The sequence below is a fragment of the Musa acuminata genome, chromosome BXJ3-4 (assembly GCF_036884655.1).
Source record: "Musa acuminata AAA Group cultivar baxijiao chromosome BXJ3-4, Cavendish_Baxijiao_AAA, whole genome shotgun sequence".
Lineage (NCBI taxonomy): Eukaryota > Viridiplantae > Streptophyta > Magnoliopsida > Zingiberales > Musaceae > Musa > Musa acuminata.
In genome coordinates this window covers 19,050,001-19,067,496 of record NC_088352.1, presented here as the reverse complement: position 1 = coordinate 19,067,496, position 17,496 = coordinate 19,050,001, and the positions used below count along the sequence as shown (strand labels likewise).

General features: G+C 43.0%; 1 protein-coding gene and 1 non-coding gene across 3 annotated transcripts in view; both read right to left on the bottom strand.

The window, feature by feature from the left end:
* Nucleotides 1-356: 356 nt before the first annotated feature.
* LOC135635941 (rRNA 2'-O-methyltransferase fibrillarin 2-like) overlaps nt 357-17,496 on the bottom strand; it is an 18,334-nt gene continuing 1,194 nt past the window's right edge. Inside the window, exons 4-7 of one of the 2 annotated variants that reach the window (XM_065147421.1) lie at nt 16,813-16,890; nt 2,276-2,452; nt 794-862; nt 357-693 (exon numbers count right to left, since the gene is read on the bottom strand). In XM_065147421.1, coding sequence (XP_065003493.1) covers nt 511-693; nt 794-862; nt 2,276-2,452; nt 16,813-16,890 — 507 coding nt within the window. In that variant the 3' untranslated portion in view covers nt 357-510. The remainder of the gene's footprint in view (nt 694-793; nt 863-2,275; nt 2,453-16,812; nt 16,891-17,496) is intronic. The other variant, XM_065147420.1, reaches the window with a different exon arrangement.
* Nucleotides 1,710-1,780, bottom strand: LOC135637375 (small nucleolar RNA snoR60). Its single transcript, XR_010496238.1, has one exon. It is a non-coding gene; the product is annotated as a small nucleolar RNA snoR60 (small nucleolar RNA).

Sequence of the window (17,496 nt, the reverse complement as noted above, 5' to 3'; positions counted from 1 at the left end):
TAAGGATGGTACCAAAAATATGTGTTCTTCTTTTTTCTTTTTTTTTTTGAATAGGATAAGATGTTTTGGACGATTGATAATGATGCATTGGTACTGACTCAACTTGTAGTGTTTTTTATAATTTTGAAAACACCCAACAAAATTCTTAACACCATCTTTTTATAATTTTGAATATACCCAACAAAATTCTTTTGCCCAAAACATCCTATTCTAAAGACCTATAAGTTTGGAATGACGCATCAAGCACTCTGATAGATGGAAGATAAATGGGGCTAGAATTCAAATGCATCAATCTGAATGATTGGGCAGTAGAATGCAGGTCACTAAATTACCACCCAAGTGATGCTACTGAAACATAATCAACGCAATAGAAAGAAAGATCACATTATGTTTTCCCCAGAGCTGCCATGCAAGAGAACAAAAGAAACTTTTACTCTAGAAATATAAAATAATCCGGACACATCAATATTCTAGGGTTTTTTGGTTGACATGGAGTTTTGAGTTCCATCCTCAGCTTTCTGTCACTACTTTCTGCTTCTTCCGCATCCGATAGCCACCAACAACACAGGCATGGTCTCGCTCGAACGGTTCTAGTGTAACTTGCTCTGAAGGTTTGAACTGCTCGGCCTGAAGCTTCTTCACTTCTTGAGCAAAGACAGCCTCAGCAGGCACTGTAGAGTCGATGCAGTTCGCCTGTAATAGAATGATGCAGCCAAACAATTATAACAATTGTCCAAAAACCTTCCAGGGACCTTTAGACAATCTCGAACCATTATAAACAAACTGAGGGTACCTTAATTGAGATCGCAAAATGGCCACAATTTTTCAAGAAATATGAAGCATTCAATGCCAAGATTCTTGCCTGCAGAAACAATAGAATAAGTGATGAACTTTTTTAACAAATGATGAACTAGAAAGACCCAGTACTAGCTCGTAAGCTCCAGAGAGGTTGCATGTATAATCCTCGACACTCATATTTTTTTCAGCTACAAGCTTGTTACTTTTCATCTTATTATGGTTAGAAATAACATGATAGCACAATTACTTATGTACACCTACTATTGACATGGAGCACGGCAAATAAAAAAATCTTAGAGATTAAGCACATTTAAAAATATTTAAAAAAATGTACCTAGAAAATACCCCTTAGTGCATACCATAGTACAATTTCAATAATGGTTAAGAGATTTGGTTAATGGCTAATTGCACTAAGACAAAACAATATTCTTGAGTCAATGGCTCAATGTTGTAAAAGGGTATCCTGGGTTTCTTCTTAGCCTCTTCATGTCTAGCTAAATTTTAGCAGTCGCTAAAGCTCCACAAACATAAGGTTGCATAATTGTGATAGGTGGTACCAAGAGAGATATGAACACAGATAGGTGGTACAAATCACAACTTTGAAAGGAATAAACAAATCAACTATGCTGGGAACATTATAAAAAGAGAGAGAGAGAGAGAGAGAGAGAGAGAGAAAGAATGTAAAGCAAAAAAAAAAGAAAAAAGAACTTGTAATGAACTTGAAAGTAGTGTTTTAATTTAGATTCCAGCCCTTGAAAGAACAAAGAAACAGCATTGTGAAGAAGATATTATGATTTTCATCTGAATAGATTTAAAAGAGAAAAACAATAGGGCTTCACTAAAATTTTAATACCATATAGTCCAAAAATATATGGAACAAAATAAAAAAGCACTTGAAGAGCTGGTCCACACACATCAGAAACTCGAATTTGCATCATCCAAGATTTCCTGAAGGGGAATCCGAGTAATTCATCATATGCTTGGGACTAATTGGCAAAACAAAATAAGGGAACAAACCTTATAAGCAGAAGAGCAAAAAAGGTTCATGTGATTTTCAAAATCAACCAGAAGTTATACAACATTATTAAGATTTACAAAAATTCATCTTCTCTCACAAAAAAAAAAAGAAACACATATAATATACTTCAAAAAGAAGGCCAGTTTCCAATTGCAAAATAACCATAAAATTAATGCAAAATAGCATTTCTACAAATTTGAAAATGAATATTCATCAATTATCAAAGAAAAAAATTAAATGCTGCCACCATATATCATCTCAAGATCCACGTCAAAAATGGAAAAACAGGGTAACAAAACAAAAATCAATTCCCAACACAAGTATTAACCACTAAAGACAAGTAATAAATTCCTGAATTCATTATCTTAGAAGGTTATACATTAGATATTGATGAAGAATATCAAACAGAAACATATGCATAGCGTTGAAGCCTAATAGCTCAGAAACTGCAACAATTACCTGGTCAGGCTGAGCAACATCTGAAAAGATGACATCAACCATGCCAACCAACATCCTGTATCTAGCAGGATGTCTAGCGTCTTCTATTATGGGAATCACATTAGTTCGCTTCTTGGCCATATTCACGAGATCTCTACCACTTCTATGTGAAAATTCAACAGCATACACAACTCCCGTCTGTCAATTTAATTGTATGTGAGAAATGTAGACATTACAGTTAAAGACTTGGGGTAATTTTTCCAACACAAATGAGAACTAACATATAAAACTTTCCGTTGTCTTTTGGCATGTTCATGCCTTGTACAGTAGATAGAGGGGCGGCCGAAGGCTAAATAGTCCCATGTTAGTTGGGTTGGTGGCCTTTTTAGGCTTGTAAATAAAGGTTGTGTCAAGTGGACACGAGCGAGAGCTTTTCGGTCTGTAATGGACCATTTTACCCTTTGTTGTGCAACTATTCAGAGCTTGTAAAGTCTGTTTGTAATTTGCATTGTCTATGAAGTGTTTTTCGGACATGTTTGCTTGTGGATCCTGATTAAGGCGTTCTCTTTAACCCGTTCTCTCTTTTGTTGGTCCTAAGGGACAATGGGAGGCTTCGGGGAGGCTGACCTTTGCGGACGGACGCGCGAGGGTGCCGCAAGCCTTAGGCAAAACCAGCTAAGGTCGTGACATTATGGTATCAGAGCGGGACAAGCACTCATAGAAACACTTGACATGCAAACGTGGGGGACCTAGCGGGGCTGCGTTGAGGGCAGTCAGCACACGCGCAACCGTTTGAGGGAAAACGGGCATGGAGATGTAGGGAAAAGAGTCGCTCAGAGGAGCGGGCATCTAACATTGGCATTTTGAGGAATGGCCAACCCTTCGCGCAAGAGGCACCACGAGAACAGGCAAGCTTGGAAGAATGCGGAGCGCACAAAGGCTGGGATGGCTGAGTTTGAGCCATGGCTCAACGTTGACAACTATACTTGATGGTGCTCTAGGCAAGCGAGGCGCTTGGCAAGAATGAGACCATCCAAGGTGGAATGAGTTGTTCAACGACCAAAAGAGTTATGCAAAGCTCACAGAGGTGAGGGGAATTGCTAACTCGAAGAATTTGGTACTCATGCATGGGCTTGTATGCGGACGATGGAATGTTCGTGGCCATCCCAAGGCGACCGAGACTCGGCGCCATGGAGCATTGAAACTTTCTCTTCGTCATGTGAAGGATACGTCCGGAGGAGGCTGAAGTGTGCAACGAGTTTAGCATGTTGCTAGGCCTTGAGGGGTGCGGCGGTGGCTGTATTGACGTGGAGGCGCAATCTAGCAAGTGCGTTTGCAAGAGGCAGAACAATGCACAGTTTGTTCAGCAGATCGGAGTAGTCCAAGGGGATGGGGGTCTCCGAAACGAAGAGAGATGTTGCTCCAACGGGACAGTTATCTAGGAGGGATAAGTCTCGGCACTCCAGAGGGAGAATCATGTGAGACGGACTTCACATGTTGAGGAGGAGTACCTCACAAACAACAACTTCACGAAGCTCGATGGACTGAGCAAGCGGCGAGGAGTTGTCGCATGATCTCGCTCGAGAGAATGCATTGGTGGATGCATTGCGAGATCAAGTGGGGGAGCGACCTGAAGCAACTTAAATGAAGGCACACTTAGAGTCGATATGGAGATCGGACTCAAGGGAGGGCTGACCCGTGGAATGGAGGGCGCGAGGGCCACCATCGACTCAATGCAAAAACGAGGAGCGGAGCAACTTGGGTGTAACTTGGCGAAGTACCCAAGCCGCATGAAGGGAGCCAGCAGAGAAGTTGGAACATGGAGCAGAAGCACAGTGCTTTCCTTAGACAGAGGTCAAAGACATGAACTCTTGCAAAGGCAAGGGTAGGATCATGTTGTTCCATGGGTCCTTCATTCTGACGGAGCGGACTCATCTTGCATGGTGCCAAAGATGAAGGGAGCTTCTGGGCACATGCACCTTATCTCGGAGGAGCATTTGATGGAGGAACTAAGGCGACTCAATTTGCGGAGGCGAAGTTGGGTTCAGAAGGTCTTAGAACGGGGCAAGAGGACGCAGAGGCGGGTACTCTTGAAGAATATGCCACAGTGTTGCCATTCAAGTTGCCATGAAGGAAGCAGTGCGCAGCGGAGATTGTGCTGGTAGGGGCAGAGGCCCAGGATCCAGACAATGGTGCACAAACTACAGTGAAGTCGGTGGACTTCGGGAGCTACTAGGCGACGGACTGCCCTAGAGTGGTGCTTCATCTAGGTGTGACCCAAGAGTGGGTGGATGAAGGTCGATTGCCAAAGGAGTGAACAAAATCGAAGGTGGAGGAGACCCTGCGATGTATTGGCAGAGGCCACACATGGAGGGTTCACAATTCGAGTTTAGTCCACAAAGATCAGAATGCAATGGAGATGTCACCAGGAGGCGACATGGTGCAGCGGATCGTGGTGGAACAGTTCGTGGCAATGCGACACACACGACAGTGTCTCGTGAGGGATGAGATCATATGGAGGTATGATCGGGAGTTACTGGAAGCTCCACTTCGATAAACAACACGACGGCAAGAAGGGCTATGGATTCAAGGAGTGAAGGCCATGGTACTGCAGAGGCGGGTCTTCCGGGCATGCATCGAATTTTGCATCGGATGAAAGCCTTGGTCATCAGCATATGGGGGCTGTGTTCCACCAAGGGAAAAGTTCGAATGCAAGTACCAGTGAGTTCCATGGGAGGGACTTGATCATGTAGAGGTATGATCGAAGCAGCTGGAGAGTTGGACTTCTCCAGAGCTCATATTCGCTTAAGGGAGCCCGACAAGTCAGAGGACAAGGTCGAGTAAGCGAACGTTGCTACCAAGGAAGCTAAGGAGAACAGAATCGGTGCAAACTCTACAACGTGATGGCAGAGGCCATGCATGGGAGTTGCAGTCTGTCTTTCCATCGACCAAACGGACTGCTTGGAGAACACAGAGGTGTTGAAGCAGGGGGTCGAAAGGGGCGAGGAAGCGACGATGAGTCCAGAGGGACTTAGCTACCCAAAAATCAAGCATCAGTTAGAATGGAGGTGGACTCAGAGGAGTGCCACGGAGACATCTCTACTGATTGTGAAGAAAAGGGATACAGAGGCGAGGCGACGGATAGTAGGGCCATGGGCATGGCAGCGCCATGGTACCGCAGAGGCGGGACTTCCGTGCAAGTCATTGATCCCTTGCTCTCACGGAGGGAGAGCGCTTGGTCGTGAAAGGGGCCGAGGAGGTGGAGTATGCAGAGGCAATCTCCAAGTACCGAGACAAGGCTGAAGGGCAGAGGCCAAGAAACTTCGTAAGACCGGTGTCAACAAGTTTCTCATCAAGATAGCCGTAAGTGAAGGACTTCGGGTCATGCAAGAGTGCACGACCAAGGAACGAAGCAGGCAGTACGCGGTGTTGTACCTTTGCTACTCAGTGGAGTAGGCGGCAGGGTTGATGGAGAAGACGGTACAATCCCATGTTAGGATCGAGAGCACTAAGAGGGGGGGGGGTGAATTAGTGCAGCGGAAATCTTACAGCGATTAAAAACCAAAAGCTGCGTTTGTTCAAAAACTATTATGATGCAAAAGCAAATTCTCAGTTTGTATCTAAGTGCAGTTTGCGTCTAAGCGCAGATTGCGTCTAAGCGCAGTTTTGCGTCTAAGCGCAGATTGCGTCTAAGCGCAGTTTTGCGTCTAAGCGCAGTTTTGCGTCTAAACTCAGATTTACGTCTAAATGCAGATTTACGTCTAAACGCAGATTTACGTCTAAACGCAGTTTTACGTCTAAACGTAGTTTTACGTCTAAATGCAGATTTACGTCTAAACGCAGATTTACGTCTAAACGTAGTTTTACGTCTAAACGCAGATTTACGTCTAAACGCAGTTTTACGTCTAAACGTAGTTTTACTTCTAAACGCAGTTTTACGTCTAAACGCAGTTTTACGTCTAAACGCAGATTTACGTCTAAACGCAGTTAGACGCAGATTTACGTCTAAACTTTGAAACTCGTTTGTATACTCGCAGAAGGCAGTATGCAGTTGAAACCAAGACGTAAACGTAAACTGAAATATGATGATTGAGCGAAGAAAGCCGATTTACGTCTGAATGCAGTTTTACGTCTAAATGTTGAAACTCGTTCGTAAAATCGTAGAGGACAGATTGCAGTTATTAATAGGATTAAAATGTAAGCGTAAACTGCAAGGAAGCTCGTTCGTAAAAGCACGGAAAACAGTTCTGCAGAATCAAACGTAAACGTAAACTGTAATGTATGAAAATACGAGTTTACGTCTGAAAGCAGATTTGGAAGAACAGCACTTAGAACTTGTTCGTGAAAGCGCAGAGAGCAGTAGTGATGAGGGAGGTTTGCAGTAATGATAAAGTGCTCGAAAGTAAACGCAAACCAGAGATTTAGAGTGGTTCGGTCAGCCTTGACCTACTCCACTTTTGGCTTCCTCCACCGATGAGGTTGCCGACGTCAACTAGGTGCCTTCCTTCAATGGGCGAAGGCCAAACTTCCCTCTTACAATTTCTCTCCTTTTGGCAGGCTTAGGAGACAACCTTTACAGACCTTTCTCTCCTCACTTTACAATTGAAAACTTGAAGAACAGAAGGAGGAGACTTAAAGGCTTTACAACACTTTTGAGCTCTTTAGATTCACAGAAAAGATCACGATTTCGGTATAGGTCTGTATCTTTTCAGTGCTGAATGGGTGGGGTATTTATAGGCCCCAACCCAATTCAAAATTCGAGCTCAAAACGATCAAATCGATCAAATCCCAGAATTCTGGGATCAGGCGGTTGCACCTCTCGACTGGAGAGGTGGCACCGCCTGGCAGAGCTCGAAGACTGAGCTCTGCCGATTGCTTCTCTCTGCCAGAGCTCGAAGACTGAGCTCGATGGTTGCATCACCTGGCAGAGCTCGAAGACTGAGCTTGGTGATTGCATCACCTGGCAGAGCTCGAAACAGAGCTCGGTGGTTGCCTCACCTGGCAGAGCTCCAAGCTGAGCTCAGGCTGATCCACCTCTCTGCCAAAGCTCGAAGACTGAGCTTGGTGAATGCATCACCTGGCAGAGCTCGAGACTGAGCTCAGGCTGATGCACCTCTCTGCCAGAGCTCGAAGACTGAGCTCGGTGGTTGCATCGCCTGGCAGAGCTCGGAACTTGAGCTCTGGCGGTGCAACCTCTTGGCTGGGGCGGTTGCACCTCCCAGCCTCGCAGCCCAGGCGGTTGCACCTCCTGACTGGGGCGGTTGCACCTCTCAACCCCCACAGCCCAGGCGGTTGCACCTCTCAACCCCACAGCCCAGGCGGTTGCACCTCCTGGCTGGGGCGGTTGCACCTCCTGGTGCAATCAGGGTCCGAATGGTTCACTCCATTCGACCCACTTTGAATCTTTTCAGGGGCCCAATTGCCCCAAGATTAAGCTAATGGGGTCACCTCCCATTTTCATGCTTAATCATCATGCTAACTACGATTAACTCTAAGACAACTTCTGCAGCTTTGCTCCGATGCGTCAATCGCTTCTTCCGGCGAGTTTCCGGCCAACTTCCGTCGATCAACCGATAACCCTCGGTGATCCTTCTGCGGACATCCGGCATACTCCTGGACTTTGCGACGATCCACTTGGCGAGTTCCGACGAGCTTCGCTTGGCAAGCTTCTGGACTTCTCGGATCTGTTCTCTCTGAACCTCCGACGACCGTCCGAACTTCCGTCGAACTCTCGAACTCCCAACGTGATCATGATCTTGACTCCGGCGCAACTCCTGCTGCTTGTCTTACTCTCATCGTAGTTAATCCTGCACACTTATCTCAACACATAGATTAGATAACAAATGACAATTGACTTCATCATCAAAATCCGAGATTCAACAATCTCCCCCTTTTTGATGATGACAATCAATTGATAAAGGAGTTGTCCTTAACTCCCCCTATCTATATGCCATAGTTGAGATAAGTCAACCTTGAATTCAAGACCTAAGAATTCAAGTGACGTATTGATAAGTTAGATCAGTTAAACTTATCAATGCTCCCATCATGATGCCTATCATGATGTATCTCTTCAAGAATTATGTCAAGGCATGACATACATCATCAAGTTTGTATGATTGTGTTTGTAACCATTCATCATGTATTCATATAAAGCTACGAAGGACTTTTTACATGATGCTCACATTTGAGATTTTCTAGTAAGTTTGCATTTTCTTCACAATATCAAATCAAGATATGATGCAAACTATAGTACATGTTCACATATCTCTTGGTGATGCAAGGATGGCATAACATTGTTTATAGCATCACTCAACTATTTGCAATTATGACATAGATATGATTATGGCAGTTCAGCTATGACATATCTCTTGGTGATGCAAGGATGGCATAACATTGTTTATAGCATCACTCAACTATTTGCAACTATGACATAGATATGATTATGGCAGTTCAGCTATGACATAGTGTTTATCAATTCATATTTTTCTCCCCCTTTGTCATCAACAAAAAGCATGATAGCATTATCAAGCATATAAAGGAAGTCATGACACATATATCTCTTTATTGTTTTTTGCTTGACGGAGGAAAGTCATTTTCCAAAGAGTTTTCATAAGAGTGTACGGGAACATCCCATTTTTAGCATACAACCCGAAAAATGAACTTCTTACATGCATTTGGTTAAAAATATTTGTCACATAATTTGCAACATGTTATTTGATCAAGCGTTGTCAAGGCATGTAATAGTAATAACATTCGAAAAATAATTTTGATGTAGTAACACAATTATTTCAAGTGCAGCATTATATCATATTGCATAGCAGGATTTTTATTTCAGCAATTGTAGCATTGCATCACATGGTAAGATATCAGCTCGTATGATGCACATTTTGTTTGATACATGGCATGATAGCAATCATATTAGCAATAGCAACCATATCAATGTCATACTGCTGACTTATCAACTTACATTGGTATGTTGCTTCATATTTTCAAGGCATAGGCTTTTAAACCTTTTTAGTTTCAGTGCAAAAACCGAGATAAACAACAAGAGATGTTTGCAAATATGCTTACACAGACAAAGATAACCATATCAGGGTAACATATGTACATCATATCAGGTAACCATAAAGACAAAGTCCTTCATGAATAACATAAGGAGTTTACAACATGTCATATCAAAAACATCAGATGTTTATACAAGCTTATTCATGAGGTGGAAGATTAAAGTGCCTAAGTAAAGAGTCAAATTGTCGATGGATTTGTTGTAGCTCGGTTAGGATTTGATCTTGTCGAAGTTCAAGCCGTTCTTGTCGTTGCTCAAATCGGTCCATCCGAATCCCAATATCTTCGATGGATGATGTGTGAGTTTGCTCAACCGGATGTGTTTCCTCAAAGGGACAGATTGGAGGAGAGTGGGTACTCCTAAAGACTGGGGTTTCCGGCTCTGGTTCAGGTTCAGGTTCAGGGGGATTAGTTCTTCTAGGCATTCTAACCCAGTTACCGTTTCTATAGTGACATCTTAGTCGGTGAAGTAGATTTTTGTTTATTATGCTGTATCTATCTGATTTCATTACTTCTTCATCTAGTGGTATTTAAATGTCGTAAGCTTTCATTATTCTAGTAATGATTCCACCATATGGGAGCATCATATCTTTCGTAGATAATTCCAACATGTTTTGTTGGATCAGATAGCCAAGACAAATGTCACGTTCTTTCATAATTAGGTACATAATTCCTAATTCCAATTGACTCACTTCATCATGATGGTATTGCTTAGGAAGAATTATACTAGTCATGATATGATGAAGTATCTTAGTGTTAAAGGGCATTAGATGTTCACAACTTTTAGGAATAGATTCTACGTTAGGATTGGCAAGGATTGTTCCTAAGGCTTCAACGTAGGATGTTTCAATAGTTTTTTCATCCCATGATCCTTTGAAGTAAAGTCCTATGCTTTTCATGGGAATACCTATCATATCACAAATGAATCTATCAGTGATTGAAATGTGTTGTCCTAAGAGATAGGTTGATATCCTTTCTTCATCATCTTTTTGCATGTTGTTATAAAACAATCTAACTAGTCTAGGATAAATGGGTTCGTTGATCTGCAAAATGGGAAGTAGATTTAGGTTTGCAAACCAATGGATAGTCTCTACATCTCTTAGTTCATTCAGATCTACGTATTTTCCCTTATTGATGCTTCTTAGTTCGAAGGAGAGAAATTTTTCAGCATGGTTTTTGGAATCAAAAAGAGTGAGATCAAACTCTTCTACTACTCTCCTCTTTCCCTTGTCCCTTGAGGATCTTCTAGATCCCATTACTACTGCTGTTTAGAGGGATGATGATAAGCTAAAGTAAATGAAGAACAAAATAGAATTTAAGAGCTTCTTAGAGAGTACCTTTGTGAAATCTTTAAGAGAAGGAAGGATTCTTGATGTTTTGCTCCGAAATAAGAGGTATTTGGAAGGCTTAGAGGAGTGAAATGGGAATGGAGGAGACTTGGAAGAGTAGAGGAGGAAATGGGGGTGAGTTGGGGTCGGTTCCTCAGCCGGCCCTAGCGTGATTTTAAAGATCAGAGCTGCTGGCGGTTGCACCTCTGGCTGGAGCGGTGCAACCTCTGGCAACCCGTGATGGCTGGAGGTGCAACCGCCAGCTGGAGAGGTGCCACCGCCTGCAGCAGGTGAGTTCTTAAGATGATTTGATTAGGGAGCCTTTGCCTTGAGGAGAGTTTCAGAGCAATTTGATGTTTGTTACATGATTTCGTATGAGTTTTTATTTAAGGAAGAAGCTCTTTGTAAGATAGATCTTTTAACGTGCGTACGTATGTTTGTTTGGTGTCCCTTTTAAGATCATGACATATTTAGTTTCTACAAGAATTTAATTCGTAGATGAACAGGTTTTGAAGATCAGGGAGGTATGTGAATTTGGATATGATATATTTCTAATTGTATCGTATTTGTGATTTCATAGCTTCCACTTGTTACTTAAGCGTTGCGAGTCCCATTTTGATTCTTGGTTTATGACGATTGAGAGTCAAGGAGCAGAACATTATTTCTTGTTCCGGCCTAGACTTTTAATGTTTTTATAGGAACGGATGATTTTTAGGAACCCATTTGCTTTTGGGTGCCTCATAAATAGATCTACATTTTCTATCATGTTGCATAGAGTTTATCATGGTTCCTTTAGGAACCCAAATTAATTTGTTTGGACTTATTTTCTTAAATGGACAACAATGTGTCTTGTGTCCAGATTTGCAACAAAAGTTGCACTTGGTTTGGTTTTGAACATGTAAGATGGGGCCTTTTACAAAGGTAGTTGGATTTCGGTGAGGACTCCTCACAAATCCAATCCCACTTCTTTTGGGAGCATGACCCTTGTTTGTAAGGATCATGTTTAATGACTTGCTACCAACCTCGAATTTCTTCAAGGTGTCCTTAAGCAGCAAGTTTTCTTTTTGTATAGTTTCTAAATCATGACATTTGATACATGAGTTTAAACTATCATGATGTTCGACTTTTAACTTATCAAACTCACAAGTAAGATTATCATGTACCCTTTTTAGCAACTTGTATTTTCTATTTATAACTTTGCATTCATCAAATAAATCATGGAAGGCATTTAATAATTCATCGAAAGATAAATCAGCATCTAATAAATCCGTTACCTCCTCTTCGATGGCCATAAAGGCGTAATGAGCAACTTGCTCGGTGTTGGATTCTTCTTCCTCGGATGCGCTCGAATCATCCCATGTTGCTTGGAGCGCCTTCTTCTTTGTTGTTCTTTTCTTGACTTGGGGACAATCACTTTTGTAATGTCCCGGCTTTTTACATTCATAGCAGATCACTTGGTCCTTCTTAGGTTCAAGTTTATTTTTCACATCGTTTTTAAACTTGTTTCTTTTGAAGAATTTTTTAAACTTTCTTGTCAAAAGTGCCAAGTCATCATCACAGTCCTCATCACTTGAGTTTTCTCTCAAGTGGCATTCAGAAGTTTTAAGTGCCATATCCTTCATGTTCTTTGGAAGGATGTCTTCTTGCTCTTCATGAGCTTTGCAAGTCATTTCGTAGGTCATTAATGACCCGACTAGTTCTTCAAGAGGGAAATTTCGCAGATCTTTTGCCTCTTGAATGGCGGTGACTTTAGGATCCCAACTCTTAGGAAGGGATCTTAGTATCTTATTAACAAGCTCAAAATCCGAAAAGCTCTTTCCGAGTCCTTTTAGACCGTTGACGACATCCGTGAAACGGGTAAACATGTCGCCAATGGTTTCACTCGGTTTCATTCGGAAAAGTTCAAAAGAATGCAGCAACAGATTGATTTTTGACTCTTTCACTCTACTTGTGCCCTCGTGGGTCACTTCAAGTGTGTGCCAAATATCAAAAGCAGTTTCGCAAGTTGAAACACGATTAAACTCGTTTTTATCAAGTGCGCAAAATAAGGCATTCATAGCCTTTGCATTAAGAGCGAAAGCTTTCTTCTCCAAATCGTTCCAATCGATCATTGGAAGAGAAGATTTTGAAAATCCATTTTCAACAAGGTTCCACAGTTCAAAATCCATAGAAATAAGAAAGATCCTCATTCGGGTCTTCCAGTAAGTGTAGTCCGTTCCACTGAACATGGGTGGACGTGTAATTGAATGCCCCTCTTGGTTTCCGGCGTATGCCATCTCTCTTGGGTTTTAATCCTTTAGAGAGTTAACCTTGCTCTGATACCAATTGTTAGGATCGAGAGCACTAAGAGGGGGGGGGGGTGAATTAGTGCAGCGGAAATCTTACAGCGATTAAAAACCAAAAGCTGCGTTTGTTCAAAAACTATTATGATGCAAAAGCAAATTCTCAGTTTGTATCTAAGTGCAGTTTGCGTCTAAGCGCAGATTGCGTCGAAGCGCAGTTTTGCGTCTAAGCGCAGATTGCGTCTAAGCGCAGTTTTGCGTCTAAGCGCAGTTTTGCGTCTAAACTCAGATTTACGTCTAAATGCAGATTTACGTCTAAACGCAGATTTACGTCTAAACGCAGTTTTACGTCTAAACGTAGTTTTACGTCTAAATGCAGATTTACGTCTAAACGCAGATTTACGTCTAAACGTAGTTTTACGTCTAAACGCAGATTTACGTCTAAACGCAGTTTTACGTCTAAACGTAGTTTTACTTCTAAACGCAGTTTTACGTCTAAACGCAGTTTTACGTCTAAACGCAGATTTACATCTAAACGCAGTTAGACGCAGATTTACGTCTAAACTTTGAAACTCGTTTGTATACTCGCAGAAGGCAGTATGCAGTTGAAACCAAGACGTAAACGTAAACTGAAATCTGATGATTGAGCGAAGAAAGCCGATTTACGTCTGAATGCAGTTTTACGTCTAAATGTTGAAACTCGTTCGTAAAATCGTAGAGGACAGATTGCAGTTATTAATAGGATTAAAATGTAAGCGTAAACTGCAAGGAAGCTCGTTCGTAAAAGCACGGAAAACAGTTCTGCAGAATCAAACGTAAACGTAAACTGTAATGTATGAAAATACGAGTTTACGTCTGAAAGCAGATTTGGAAGAACAGCACTTAGAACTTGTTCGTGAAAGCGCAGAGAGCAGTAGTGATGAGGGAGGTTTGCAGTAATGATAAAGTGCTCGAAAGTAAACGCAAACCAGAGATTTAGAGTGGTTCGGTCAGCCTTGACCTACTCCACTTTTGGCTTCCTCCACCGATGAGGTTGCCGACGTCAACTAGGTGCCTTCCTTCAATGGGCGAAGGCCAAACTTCCCTCTTACAATTTCTCTCCTTTTGGCAGGCTTAGGAGACAACCTTTACAGACCTTTCTCTCCTCACTTTACAATTGAAAACTTGAAGAACAGAAGGAGGAGACTTAAAGGCTTTACAACACTTTTGAGCTCTTTAGATTCACAGAAAAGATCACGATTTCGGTATAGGTCTGTATCTTTTCAGTGCTGAATGGGTGGGGTATTTATAGGCCCCAACCCAATTCAAAATTCGAGCTCAAAACGATCAAATCGATCAAATCCCAGAATTCTGGGATCAGGCGGTTGCACCTCTCGACTGGAGAGGTGGCACCGCCTGGCAGAGCTCGAAGACTGAGCTCTGCCGATTGCTTCTCTCTGCCAGAGCTCGAAGACTGAGCTCGATGGTTGCATCACCTGGCAGAGCTCGAAGACTGAGCTTGGTGATTGCATCACCTGGCAGAGCTCGAAACAGAGCTCGGTGGTTGCCTCACCTGGCAGAGCTCCAAGCTGAGCTCAGGCTGATCCACCTCTCTGCCAAAGCTCGAAGACTGAGCTTGGTGAATGCATCACCTGGCAGAGCTCGAGACTGAGCTCAGGCTGATGCACCTCTCTGCCAGAGCTCGAAGACTGAGCTCGGTGGTTGCATCGCCTGGCAGAGCTCGGAACTTGAGCTCTGGCGGTGCAACCTCTTGGCTGGGGCGGTTGCACCTCCCAGCCTCGCAGCCCAGGCGGTTGCACCTCCTGGCTGGGGCGGTTGCACCTCTCAACCCCCACAGCCCAGGCGGTTGCACCTCTCAACCCCACAGCCCAGGCGGTTGCACCTCCTGGCTGGGGCGGTTGCACCTCCTGGTGCAATCAGGGTCCGAATGGTTCACTCCATTCGACCCACTTTGAATCTTTTCAGGGGCCCAATTGCCCCAAGATTAAGCTAATGGGGTCACCTCCCATTTTCATGCTTAATCATCATGCTAACTACGATTAACTCTAAGACAACTTCTGCAGCTTTGCTCCGATGCGTCAATCGCTTCTTCCGGCGAGTTTCCGGCCAACTTCCGTCGATCAACCGATAACCCTCGGTGATCCTTCTGCGGACATCCGGCATACTCCTGGACTTTGCGACGATCCACTTGGCGAGTTCCGACGAGCTTCGCTTGGCAAGCTTCTGGACTTCTCGGATCTGTTCTCTCTGAACCTCCGACGACCGTCCGAACTTCCGTCGAACTCTCGAACTCCCAACGTGATCATGATCTTGACTCCGGGGCAACTCCTGCTGCTTGTCTTACTCTCATCGTAGTTAATCCTGCACACTTATCTCAACACATAGATTAGATAACAAATGACAATTGACTTCATCATCAAAATCCGAGATTCAACATCCCAGAGGCGACCTCATCTATCAGAGAATTACTCCAAGTTGGGGTGAAAACTTCCTGCATTCCAGAAGTTCAATGGCTTTGAGAAGGTGAATCACAGTAGCTAACTCAACGCAAGGAGTGCAAACACTTCGAGTGCTTCAGAAGTGTGAGCAAAGAGCAGGCGAAGGCTAGTAACCAGCTCGATGCATGAAGTATAATCTCGAGGAGGCGGGCGAAGTCAAGTAACTTTTGCCTTCTCAACTCTTAAGAGAATGGGCGAAACCGAGTACCCCAATTCTCTTATCTATCCAGCAGAGGAGCGCTGCACAAGTTCAAAGACCCTTCGAAGATAATGGAAGACAATAGTTGTCAAATCCTCACCAACGGTGATCAGTGCTACTGAGAGTAGATTGTCCGCCTCATTTCCCTACGAAATGCCAATCGAAAGCGGAAGTGATGCGAACCTACTTGGATGTGACAACTAACTGAAAGAAGAGTCAATGAGCAGATTTTGTGGAGGAAGGACCCAAAACTTCAGAAGTTTGCGAGGCGATGCTCGTTAAAGCTCCAACAAGCATCCACCCAGTTCAAGCAGTATGGGGAAATTTTGAGAGACTGGGGCAGTAAGGATGGTCTTTTCCTTCATTTGGTGGATCCGCAGGAATCAACGAGGATCAATACAACTCAGCCAACCCCCCACACCAGAGTCAGAGTCATTGGTGAGTTGAAGCAGCATGGAGGATCAAAGATTCGACTACTCAGAAACAGCAGCGGAGAGCATATGGGAGCCAGGAGGCGCATTGCAGCTGGAGCAGAAGATTGAAGACTCAGCAAAGGCGAAGAGTTGCAGTGTTCACAAAGGCTTCGACGAGGACGTCGAAGGGATAAGTGGGGGAGAATGTAACGGACAAACTTCTAAACAAGATGTTGGATGTAATGCTTATGTCTGTCCGTTGTCTTTTGGCATGTTCATGCCTTGTACAGCAGATAGAGGGGCGACCGAAGGCTAAATAGTCTCATGTTAGTTGGGTTAGTGGCCTTTTTAGGCTTGTAAATAAAGGTTGTGTCAAGTGGACACGAGCGAGAGCTTTTCGGTCTGTAATGGACCATTTTACCCTTTGTTGTGCAACTATTCAGAGCTTGTAAAGTCTGTTTGTAATTTGCATTGTCTATGAAGTGTTTTTCGGACATGTTTGCTTGTGGATCCCGATTGAGGCGTTCTCTTTAATCCGTTCTCTCTTTTGTTGGTCCTAAGGGACAATGGGAGGCTTCGGGGAGGCTGACCTTTGCGGACGGACGCGCGAGGGTGCCGCACGCCTTAGGCAAAACCAGCTAAGGTCGTGACAGTCTGTCAATTTAATTGTATGTGAGAAATGTAGACATTACAATTAAAGACTTGGGGTAATTTTTCCAACACAAATGAGAACTAACATATAAAACTTTCCCGCAAAAGTTCACAATTTGACTTACTGGTCCAACAATGTCAGATACATGAGACACTGTGGTCCCTGATGCAGCACCAAGGTACAGTACACGAGTCCCAGGAGCCTAAACAAGAATTAGCAATGGAAAGATAGAAGCCACACATACAAATAAAACAAACAAGGGGAAAAATGATGGGCTAAAGAAGACACAGATATTTTAATTCCCCATGATGATTGCATAATTCAAATTTGAGCAGATGTTGTGACCACTAAGTATATAAAGCAAGATATTTGACTGCTCTTTAAGAGTTACACATCAACTTTCTTGGGCTGTATTCCTAAACCTAGCATAAATCTATTTTCCTCTATTATATCTCACTATTTCTCTCCCTTTATCTGATCCACTTATTTCTATGATACTTGAGGGAAAGATAATCATCAATCTCCACAATATTTTTACTTGTAACGTATGCAGTAATATAACCTCTGGACAACTACACCACGATGTTTCACAAAGAGAAGAAAAGAAGCTTGTAGAAGATTTTAGGAGACTGTTTAAAAGTGGACATCTTGTGACATTTATTAATAACTCACGATGATATTATAGATTAGAGCCCACCAAGTTAATAGAACATGTCATAGAACCAAGAATATGATGCTGGAAATCATAATCCTATTAAAGAATGCATATGGAAGATCATGCTTTTGTCTTGACACTGAAATGCTTGCT